At 44.6% G+C, this 11250-nt stretch overlaps 1 protein-coding gene across 1 annotated transcript; it reads right to left on the bottom strand.

The window, feature by feature from the left end:
- Window positions 1–1188: 1188 nt before the first annotated feature.
- Window positions 1189–11239, bottom strand: emc4 (ER membrane protein complex subunit 4). Its single transcript, XM_071901361.2, has 6 exons — window positions 11100–11239; window positions 10327–10471; window positions 5044–5158; window positions 4248–4401; window positions 2966–3126; window positions 1189–1899 (listed from the first exon to the last, which is right to left on the bottom strand). Exons 2-6 carry the CDS (start codon window positions 10428–10430, stop codon window positions 1864–1866), a joined length of 570 nt encoding a protein of 189 aa, XP_071757462.1. The 5' UTR covers window positions 10431–10471; window positions 11100–11239; the 3' UTR covers window positions 1189–1863.
- Window positions 11240–11250: the final 11 nt, after the last annotated feature.

Raw genomic sequence — 11250 nt, 5'->3', positions numbered from 1 at the left:
TATCCAAAAGTTGTGTCGACTAAAAGTTAAACAAAGAGAAACTAGAAACATGTAACAAAGCTAATCAATCTAAACATCACATCACAGCAGCTCGGACATCTTAGAAAACTCCCACTTTCCCCTGAAGTATTTACGACTTTATTGGGTTGTTCATCGCGACATTTCTGACAGCACTTGAAGGCAGCATAATTAGTTAATCTGAGATCTAGAGTTGCTACCAGGTGGAGCATGTTGCGGGGCCGGTTGGGCGGGACGCTCCTCAGCTGACTGCTGTGTTTATTTCCGCTCTTTGTACAGCTGGGAAAAAATGAGAGGAATGTAAAGAACCCTGTGCTGTAGCTCGGCGGTTCTCAACGTGGGGTTTGGGGACCTCTGGGGGTCCCCGAGCGGCGTCACATCTTGTCAGGGGCCGTAGAATTCCTAGCTGCACCCCTGCTCCCCACCTACAGTATAATTCAGGATTCACCTCTAGGCCAGTCCCATGATCTTTTTGCAGTGCAGTCCAGATTAGTGCGAGCATGAAAACATCTTTCCTGAAGCGAGGAGAGAGCCAAGGTTCTTGATGATGTCATTTAGATTGTTCAGATGAGATAAAAAAAACAAAAAAAACCCCATCTCACCTTAAGAGAAACACACACAATCAAGAATGCAAACAAAGCTTTCAGTTCGATAAGGGAAACTAAATGACAACAAAACTAAAAAAAGGCATAACATTACCTGGTTCATAATGAAATAAAGTTATTTTAGTGAACACAATTTAGCTCTAATCTTGTCAATGGAGCAAATTAATTTTTGTCCCTTAATGTCAAAACTGATTGGAGAGTTTGTTTGCAGCTGGTCTCTAATATTGAACAGAAGTTGCTCATGTTGTTAAATATTGAACAGTTCAGTATTAAATGAATAACATACTGTGAAATCTGTTTTAGTGTGGATTTTCACTTAAAGCCTCTTTCATAAAATTGCCTTTAGCAACTTTTTCTCACTATGCCACACTTTTTCTCCAGTAGAATTGAGTGTAAGATTAAATTTTATGCACACATCATTCGAAAGGTCTTTCTTCTCTATTCAGTCTCTATATATAAAAATGAAATCCAAAAAGTGCATACCTAGACCCCAAATTTCCTGGAACAAGATTAAGGTGCTTCCTTTTCATCCGACACATTTATTGAGACAAATATTTTAATTCAACCAATAAGGATTTATTTCATAGAGCATTTTTCATAGAGCAAATCAGTATAAATAAAACAATTATTTCAAGATAACATTTCTAGAAAGACCGTGGTTAGTTATTATTGTAGAGTTGCATGCTAAAATCATGCTTGTTGACAAAATGAAGAGTTTCATTCCAAAATGAGATATCCACAATTTGAAAAAAAGAAAAGAAAAACTATTACAAAGCAATTGAATAGCACAAACCTAAATGCAGGACCTTGGCTGACAAAATGAAAACGCTTTACACACATGTATCCTCCGTATTATGGAAATACTGAATGATGAAGCTCAGGTAATGATGATTTTTCCCCAAAAAAATGGAAGTAGCATTTTGGAAAATAACTTTTCACATGATCCCTTATTGTGAACCTATACAGTTTGAGTAAATCTCAAATGACAAAACAATGCAGCTTAATAGTAGTCAACAAGACGGTCTGCTGGCTTTGAAATCTCTATTAAAAGAATCAAAAAAAGATGCAAGATGAAACAATAGAGGTTATGGCAAAGACTGAAAGCAGACCAGGAGGCCTATTCCACGTAATTAATGTAACATTAACATCTTTCGGTGTCTCCAACAGGAAAGGCAAACAGTACGTGTGTGTGTGTGGTGTGTGTGTGTGTGTGTGTGTGTGTGCGTGTGCTCCATCCTCTTCACAACACCATTCCTCCGCCCATGATCTCCATTCTCTGTTGGGGGGACAAACATGGTTAAACTCGCAGCCGAACTCTGTTCAAACCCACAGAGCTTTATTTTAAATTCTAATTATTCCAAAGATACTAAACATGTCAGGCTGAATTACAGGGAAATGTGTATAAAATGATGCACAAACATCTAGATTTTTTCCATTTGATGTAATGGTGCAGCCATAAAGAAAATGGTGTCTTGGGTTTGAATATTTCGCTCAATATAAGCAGCTATAGCTTCAGTGAAGCATTGGAATGAGCAGATACAGAATATGGATGTGACATTGTTGTACAGTATAGAAAAAAATATTTTTTCTAACTTTGAAGCTACTTAAGAGGAAGTTTAAGGGAAATTCAGGGTGCAAGGGGTTAAGAATAAGAATAATTATCCCGTTCTGTCACACACTGAAAAGCCTCAGATCCACACCATTACTTTCATATCTCTGATGTTTCTTTAGAGAAACAAGTCCATTCAAGCGAATGTTTCTTCTCCAGGCTTTGTCAGGGTTTGCTCTTCAGTAGTACTGTAACGGGTCTGAAGCCTTGTGGCAGAATACTTATTTTTAATGGTTAAAATCAACTATCATCAACCATATTGTGGTTTTAATTCCCAGATTATTTCACGCTTTCTCAAATAAAATGAGCTGGACATAGATAATAACACTACAGTCTTTCATTGGGTGACTTAACTCTAATCCCTTTGGTATCTTTTGGTATAAAGCATCACAGACCGGCCGGGTTGGTAAACACGACCGAGCTGTGAGCAGTTTACTGACGTCACCTTACAGGAATTCTGGGTGTTGAAGTTTGGTAAGAGTTTTAAAGGTGGAAAACAGTGAAGGGCTGCCAAATTGGCCGAAATACGAAGCAAAATAACAGGAGGAAGGAAACCAGATGTAATGCAGAAAGTAAGGAAATGCTTTCAAGCTTAAAATTGCATGAAACAAAAGCTGTGGGACACTTGTCGTCTCCAACGAGCAAAGTTGCCTACTGCAGTTGAGCATAAATAAAATAACCACAGATATCACAAGCAAAGCCTCGTGGCTACTGTGGTTCTCATGACGTTTACCTGAGGCGGTTCTATGAAAGCCAGCCAATCAGACGAGTGCGTCGGGAGCAGACCCATCGATTGACACTTGTAGATGGCCAACGCAGAGCCCAGAAGGTTCCCGACCAGGTAGACGAGGCCCTGGAGCCACTGCTGACTGGAGCTCTCCAGCAGCTTGAAGGCTGCAGACACAAGAGCACAAAGGGAAGTGAGGAAACACTACAAGACTTCTGCCTCCACGACAGAAGATTCATCCTGTTATTGATTATCGGCCGTCATGACCGAAGAGTCTCTGATCCAGGATGGGAAGATTTTGGCACCGTGAGGAACAGAATTCAAGACGGCTGTGGGAAACCAACTACTGGCTGAGATGAACATGAGGGCTTTGATATATCGTCATGAGTTAGTGTTACAATAGAACAGAATAACTTTTATTTTTCCTGGAAGGGAACGCCAGTAGTAGCCAGCAGTTGAATGACAGACAGTGAAAAAACAAACCAACACAACTCGATAATGACAATAGTGATAGATTTCTACTCAATAAATTAAACAATATACCATCTCAATAAAGCCTAGAAAAAGTGAATATAACAGCTCTTCATCTGCCAATGTTGTGTCCCAAGGTGTGTTAAAAAGTTAGTAATTTTGCTGTAGACAGTAACAAGGTAACATCTTGATTATGGCAATGATACATGTCATAACCAAATAGAGAAAACTGGCACACTGTCCCAATACCTAAACTATAGACTGTATCAAACAGAAAAACAATTAGATTTACCGCTTTATTCCCCTATATATCGAGGTCGGGTGAAAACCTTTTATCACCAAATTAGCAACTTGTCAGGAAATTAAAATAACAGCTGTTTTTAGCTTGACCACCATGCATTTTAGCGTTTATCCAATGCGGTTTGGAAAGGGTTTCATCAGACCAAGGCTCGTGGAATTACCTCAACCCACAGAGGAGCATGTAATCCCCCAAGTGAAGTTAAATCACCAAAGTTGGAGTTACAAGGTTTTCACACGACAGTAATATCTACTACTTTTTAAATTCCAATGTGGTTCTCCACAAATGGCAAAATAAACTTCTACTTCTTCCAAATCCAAGGTGGAAGATTAACTAATCAATTAATTAATCAATTTTTTATTTCTTTTATTTTTTTGGTTGGCAGGTAAACAATCACGCGCTTTTCTACTCTAAAAAGCAATTTGGTTTGTAAAATAAAGAAAATGGCTGTTAAGTTTGTGGATGGTGAAGCTTCCTGCCCTGTTAGTAACACACATGACAAACAATCTGAATACTCACTTGCTGACATGGACATGAGCGCCTGTATGGGCCTCCAGGCCATCATGCAGACCATCATGATGGGGAAGATGGAGATGGTGTTGCCCGACATGTACATGATGAACAGGTTCATAGGGATCTGCTTCAGGGGCCCCAGGGCCACGTCCCAGCAACGCTGTGTGAGGGGGGGGAGAGAGAGAGAGAGAGAGAGAGTGTGAGTGAGTGAGTGAGTGAGTGAGTGAGTGAGTGAGTGAGAGAGAGAGCGAGAGCGAGAGCGAGAGAGAGAGCGAGAGCGAGAGCGAGAGCGAGAGAGAGAGAGAGAGCGACAGCGAGAGAGAGAGAGAGAGAGAGAGAGAGAGAGAGCGACAGCGAGCTTAGCTATCAGCTTTTCTACTAACGAAGCTACGCTAACGGTAGCTAGCTGCCAGCTCCCAATACACACTAGCTCTGACCAGTGACCAGTAGTTTTGGTTGCAGCCGCACACACCTGCTGCCAAAAGGTTGACACCCAGAAACGTCCCGGACATTCAGAAATTAGAAAATCCAGGCAGAAGGCCGACTCTCTGCAGACACACACACACTGTCACAGACTACCAATGGACCATAAGTCATGATTGAGTAGGATCATTTTTGGATTGGAGTTTATGCTATTTCAAGGGGGAAAATCCTGCTCAGTATGCCTTTAATTTGTCAGTTTTTAAATAAAATGTGCTTGTTATCATCAATTTAAACCACAGAAAACATACAGTATGATCTCTATTATATATCAATGTCTTAAAAAGTAAAGATACAATAAAAACATCTCATCCCTGCTCACCTTCTCCACCAGGTTCTTGTCCGTCTCCTGGATGCTGGTGTCGGGGACGGGTTTCTCTGAGTAGCCGATGGGGTAAACCACGTCTCCCTGCCCGCCCTGCCGGTCGCTACGGCTCCTGCAACACACACACACACACACACACACACACACACACACACACCAAGGGTTTATCTGTTTTCCCAGGTTGGATTGTGACTCATATGTGCATTGAATTCGTACACAGGCCCTCACAACCAGCCGTTATTACAACACATATGCACAAGGAATCACAGACAACTTCTCTTTAAAAGTATAATGGAGTTTATTTAACTTTGGCAATATCAATCAATAATCAATAACACTGCAGTTAATCAACAACTTATTATACAACTATAACTATAGGTCTAACTAGCAAGCATAAAGGCACAAACAGCATATGGCACGTATGGATGCGTGCGTATGTGTGTGTGTATGTGTGTGAGAGAGGTGAGAGAGAGAGAGGGAGAGAGAGAGAGAGAGACAGACGAGAGACAGACGACAGCTAAGCTCTCTCTCTCTCTCTCCCTCCCTCCCCCTCTCTCTCTCTCTCTCCCTCCCCCTCTCTCTCTCTCTCTCTCCCTCCCTCTCCCTCACTGGACCCGTCTGTTCGCCTCCCACTGCACACACGGCCGACTGAATTCCCGAAAAGAAGAACTAACAGTTAACGTTACTCGGAATACAGCTGAGTTTCCCAGATTAGCACGCTGTATAGCCTAGCTGCTAGTCAGTATCCACTGAGTGGACTGATAACGTTAATATTAACTTTTTAACTCTGATTCTGAATGTTTGCTCCCTCAATCCAGATTAATATTGAAAAATATTTTCAAAGAAGGAAAAGGACTGGTCCTGAGGAGGAGCAGGACAGTCTGGACCAGAGGAGCTGAGCAGTAAAACAGAGCAGATAATAATGTCAAAGGCTGTAATGTAATGATGTAAAGATACAGGAGAGACTGACAGCACAGAGAGATGCAGCAGGGCAGAGGGGCAGAAAAGCAGATTTCTCTGTAAATTTTGAAGTTATGCTATCTTTGACACAAAGTACTTTAGATATATACAGGTTAGTTATTTGTTTGACAAACTATTTAAACTATTAAACTATTTAAAATGGAGTACATTTTAAACTATTTAAAATGGAGTACATTAGATAATTTTTCAGCCATCCAGGTAGTGGGATCCTTTATTGATATTAGCCTATATATTGACAATATAAGAGAATACAAGAATAAAAAGGCACTCGACCCCCCCCCCCCCCCCCCCCCCCCCCCCCGCCGCCACCCCCCGCCCCCCCGTTGCCAACCCACCTACCACCACAAGTACATTCGAATTCTGTGGGAAACACTGAAGCTGCAAGCATAATGAAAAAAAAGTTGTACTTGAACACACCGCAAAGACTACAGCCGACGGCCAACTAGCACGTACGTTCTGCGCCTGCGTGAGGGGAAATAACTGTCCATACCATATGTCTGATAAGAAGTTGCAAATGGCACTGGCGTTGTCAGCCCTTGGTCTTTTGGTTGTGGAAGAAGAAAGGAAGAGGCGGAGGCGAAAAATAAGGAGAAACCGCACTAAATGGGTGAAATCATGGATACTCCAGCGACAGGCTCAAGGGGCTTTCCCGAACCTGTCGAGAGCTGGAGATAAATGAAACCTCTGCTCGGCTCTTTCCTGTTCAGTTCCACATGTTGAAGGAATTTATCAGTCCAATCATCCAGAGGCAAAACACGAACTACCAATCAGTGATCTCTCTCACCGACGTCTCGACGTCACCGACGGCTCCGACGCCGATTCAACATGCTCAATCGGCCGAAAAGCCGCCGACAGGGTCCGACAAGTGCCGACGGTGCGGGACACACCGCAAAAACTAGGGACACCGACGCTTACCGACGGCCCGACGTTGGCCGACGGTCGGCCTGGTGTGTCAGGGCCTTTAGGCCTTTAATCTTACATGTAGGCCTTTCCTTTGTTTGACCACATGGCCTGGCCCAACAACACATAATTAAAGGAGGAGTAAAGTTTAGGCTTGCCCAGCACACCTGTGTAAGATGTATTTCCCCATAAATCTGTTTTAAATGTAAAATGAAGTGCCTTGACGTATCTCCACTGTAGCTTTGCCAGCTTTGTAGTTTGCCATACATTCAGTCGCCTAATACTTTAGTTACAACATGCTTTAAGTACAAAACAGTTAAGAAATAATGAGCTGACAAGAAACACTTCACAAAAGCTTGAGTCCATTCTGAAGATCATATCAGCATATATCAGTAACCAGTTAGTAACAGCTCGGCCATATGACCAACAACACAGACGTTTTCGCACTTCGACAAAGTGTTGAATGCTGATTTACTTTACATTTGAATCCCCTGCTTCACTATTCTGCATGCATTGAGAAAAGACGTCTGGATCAGCGATGCATTCAACATCAGAATAGGAAACTACCTTTTTAGTCAACAGGTCACCATGGGTTGTAAATCCCCAAAATTCACCAGCCAATTTCAATACTGTACCTGCCAAATACATTTTTTTTGCATTTGACCTCTGAATAGTGTTTGGTTACCTAAAACCTTAAATTCCACCCTGCTCAAAAAGCATTGAGAAACATCCAAAACGACACTGATCCGGCCAACTAGGTGCTTTTGGAAGGAGACTCGTCCAGGAGCCCGACGACTTGAGCGAGCTGTTTTTTAGTAGCTAGCGAGTGAAGCTCCTTCAGCACGAGCAGTTGAGCCGGTGTGGCTTCTCTCTGTTGCTCCAGCCACCTCAGACTGGTTGCTAGGGACTCCATGGCAACCGCGTGGACAATGGGGCGCGAGCGTGCGTCGTCACCGCTGTCGTTGTCCGACTCCGCGGCCGCACGTGCCTAAAAAATTAAAGTATTTCTGAATAAGAATTTTCTGCATTTGTGTACTATGTCTTGCAGCGGGAAAATTATTTTTAATGACAGAGAGAGATGTGATTCAAGATGATGAAGTGAGATGAATAAGCTGATTAACTAAATAAGACCCTGGCAGTTCACTCTCCTCAGGTATTTTATAGTTTGAGATGGTAGAGATTTGGAGGGGGATATGGAGTCATGGGGTGGCATAGCGGAGATCCTGGCATGATCTAGCCACAGAGGTGAGAGGCAAAAGCACAAGTCCTCTCTGCGAATAACAGTTTTTAAACGTTATCTATGCCTTGGCTTATATGGTGACAATCACACAAGAGGCAAGTGTATTATTATTCGCGCCACTGCTCGCCTCCCCTCCGACAGAGGCACCCAGCACCTTCACCATCTACTTTTGAGGGGGAAACCCTGATCTCACTCCCCATCTTCCATCATAGGCTGAAAACTCAGCTTTTCAAGAAGTACCAACTGAATCATATCCCCTCTCCTCTACTCACTCCAATTGCTCTAAAAAAATCCCTTCCATCTCTCTCCTTAATTCTTTTTTCCCCTCCAAGACCTTACGCTGTCTCATTATTGGCTGCTAGTAATTTTGGTGGCCTAGGAATGTAAGCTTATTCTTCTTTTGCACTCACTGTAAGAGTGTCAGCTAAATGCCGAAAATGTAATGTACAGCACACGTTTCTGTACATTTATCGTACTTGGGGCATAAACTGATTCTTACCTGCAGCTGCTCATTAAGGAGGAACTGATGGCTGACCTCCAGCTTGCTATCGGCGCTGAGCCACTCTTCCATCTCCGCCTGGCTCAACCCGAGAAGCTGCTGCTCCTCCATGAAACTGACCTCTTCGTCGCCCTCGGCCTGTCCGACCTCAGCGCTCAGTAGAAGCTTACTCCACGCCCTTCTCAGGGTCTCCGTGCCGACTGCGTCCCATGCTCTGGCGCACATGTACATGGCGTCCTTGAGGGTGAGGGATTTGCGGAAGTCGGTGTGCGTGGTGAAGGCCTGCTTGCCCAGCAGGAGGCGTCCCAGGAGGTCCTTCTTGTAGAGCCGTCTGAGCTTCTCCGAGGCGCTCGGCCAGACCGCGGCGCCGATGAGGGCGTCTTTGGACGGGACGAACACGCACTGCATGGAGCCGTCCTCTGTCTCCGACACGTACGCCCCAGCGGCTGGGTGGGATCGCACGGTGTCGAGGAGGAGCGCGGCGTGGACCGGCAAGCCTTTGCCCCGGAGGTACTGGGACACCAGCGGGACAAAGTGCTTCTCGAACCAGTCGGAGAAGATGTCGCCATCCAGCCAGGCGCTGCTCTGGCTGTAGTAGTGGCATGGAAGGGCCGACATGGCGGTGCTGGTGAAGCAGCTGGGCTTGGCGCTTCTGTGAACAAACACCAAGGGAAGGCGCAGATCGCCGCTAGCGTTGGCCGCCGCCATCAGCGTGACACGGTCTTTGCTGGCTTTGACGTTCTTCGCCTGCTGCCTCGCTGAGCCGTCTGAGAGGATCTTACCGGGAAGCAAACGCCAGTACAGGCCCACCTCGTCTGCGTTGAACACCTGGTCGGGTGTAAGCCTGTTTTCCTCAACAAACTTTGCCATTGTGTGTTTGAAATGGTTGGAAGCATCAAATATGGCCTGACTGAGACATGATGGAGCTGCGTTTTTCTGCACGGACAGTCCTTGCCCACCGCTGCGCCCGTTATCCCAAAGGGTTTTAACAGCGGCATCAGTCTCAACACACAGAGTGCTGCCTTGCTTGCTCTTTAGCCGCTGTATGCCGTGACGGTTTTTAAAGCGATAGAGCCAGCCCGTGCTCGCCTTAAAAACACCCCTTCTGTCGGGGTACATCTCTTCATACATGAGCTTGGCCTTCTCCATCAGCGTCGGGCCACTTATCGGGGCGCCCCTCCCTCGCTCCTGCATGAACCACTGATGCAGAGCCCTGTCAAAATCCTCGTCCTCCGCTTTCCGGACGACGCACCTGTTCTTCAGAGTGTTGCTGTCCGTCACCTCTGAGGCAAATTTCTCAATCTTTGCCTTGCCCTTTTTAATCTCGCACACTGTTGCCTTTGCTATATTGTACTCCTTTGCAATAGAGGTGATCTTCACCCCCTGGTCTAACTTGGCTAATATCTCGAGCTTCAGTTCGATTGAGTGTGCTACCCGCTTGCGTTTAGCTACCGGTAAGTCAGCCATGTTGACTGCAGCCCAGGTCTGGCGGGTGACAAATAAAGTGTTTGTTGTGAAATGTAACAAAACCCAAAAGTCTTTTTTGTTTTTTCTCAGAAGACCGCTGAGTTTCTGAGCCTGGGGTTTGAACAAACCAAGTTCTACTGTCTGATAAAATCGTTACAGTAAAGCATTTGGATGCTCTCCCCCGTCTGTTTACCTGGTGTTGCCCAAGCTCAGCTCCAGAGCCCACTTCATCCTCCTGGCCCCGCCCCCTCCTCTCGTGGACAGAGCTCCTCCTCCTTGTCCCCCTGGAGACGCCATGGCAACCGACTGCACTCTTAGAAACCAGAGATGAGAAGTGCCTGCAGAGAGGAAAGTAGAGGACAAGAGAAATCAGCTGATTTGCAGATATTGTTATTAAATTAGTTACAGTGACTACCAAAACAAAGCTGTTGCTCTGGCTCTTAACTTGCCATGATAAAACAACAGACTTAATATACCAATAAACAGGATTTGATAAACTAAGGATAATGTGTTAGGCTATTGTAGTTGGCATGAAAAAGCTGACACTGTGCACTCTCAAATATACTTCTTTAACGGCTAATATGAATCTGACCCCCATAAACGCCACTGCCATTCTCTTTGTATGGGAGAGGACGTCACACCAAACGGTAAACCGGACGGAGAGATGCTAATGTGGCTAATATGAACACAACGGTTAATTGATTACTAATGTCGCTTTGATTACAACAGCGAGCAACATCGGCCAATTTCAAGTGTTTAGTTTAAAGCAATGCTTGTATGGCAAAATACGATGATAAAAACCAGAAAATATCCTTTCATACGTGGGAAACGCTGGTTTAAAATGACCAAATGCGACGCAAAGCGGAACGTTAGACGTTACCGCTCTCAATGTCAGTTGACGTCGCTGTTGCAGCTCGCGCACATGCAAAAATAAGAACTCGAAATCTGATTTAACGTTCCTCTTACCTTATATAAACATTCAAAAGAACAACAAGCTTCGTTTGTTGTTATTCTTATGGGAAAGGAACGAAAAGTGACTCGATGAGCTAAGAAACAACGAGCCGAGGAACAAATCGACTTGTCGCTGGTTCCGGGCCCACAATGATGACGCATGTCA

This window comes from Centroberyx gerrardi, chromosome 23 (assembly GCF_048128805.1).
Source record: "Centroberyx gerrardi isolate f3 chromosome 23, fCenGer3.hap1.cur.20231027, whole genome shotgun sequence".
NCBI classification, from domain to species: Eukaryota; Metazoa; Chordata; class Actinopteri; order Beryciformes; family Berycidae; genus Centroberyx; species Centroberyx gerrardi.
The sequence above is the reverse complement of the archived record's forward strand: the minus strand, read 5'-3'. Positions and strand labels throughout refer to the sequence as shown.

Excerpts from the sequence above, each read along its gene's own strand:
- emc4 (XM_071901361.2), bottom strand. The coding sequence starts at position 10,430 with ATGGCGTCTCCAGGGGGACAAGGAGGAGGAGCTCTGTCCACGAGAGGA. Across the intron at positions 4,402-5,043 it reads ACAAGAACCTGGTGGAGAAG|CGTTGCTGGGACGTGGCCCT; the intron begins GTGAGCAGGGAT and ends CCCCTCACACAG. Across the intron at positions 1,900-2,965 it reads CTTTCATAGAACCGCCTCAG|AGAATGGAGATCATGGGCGG; the intron begins GTAAACGTCATG and ends TCCCCCCAACAG.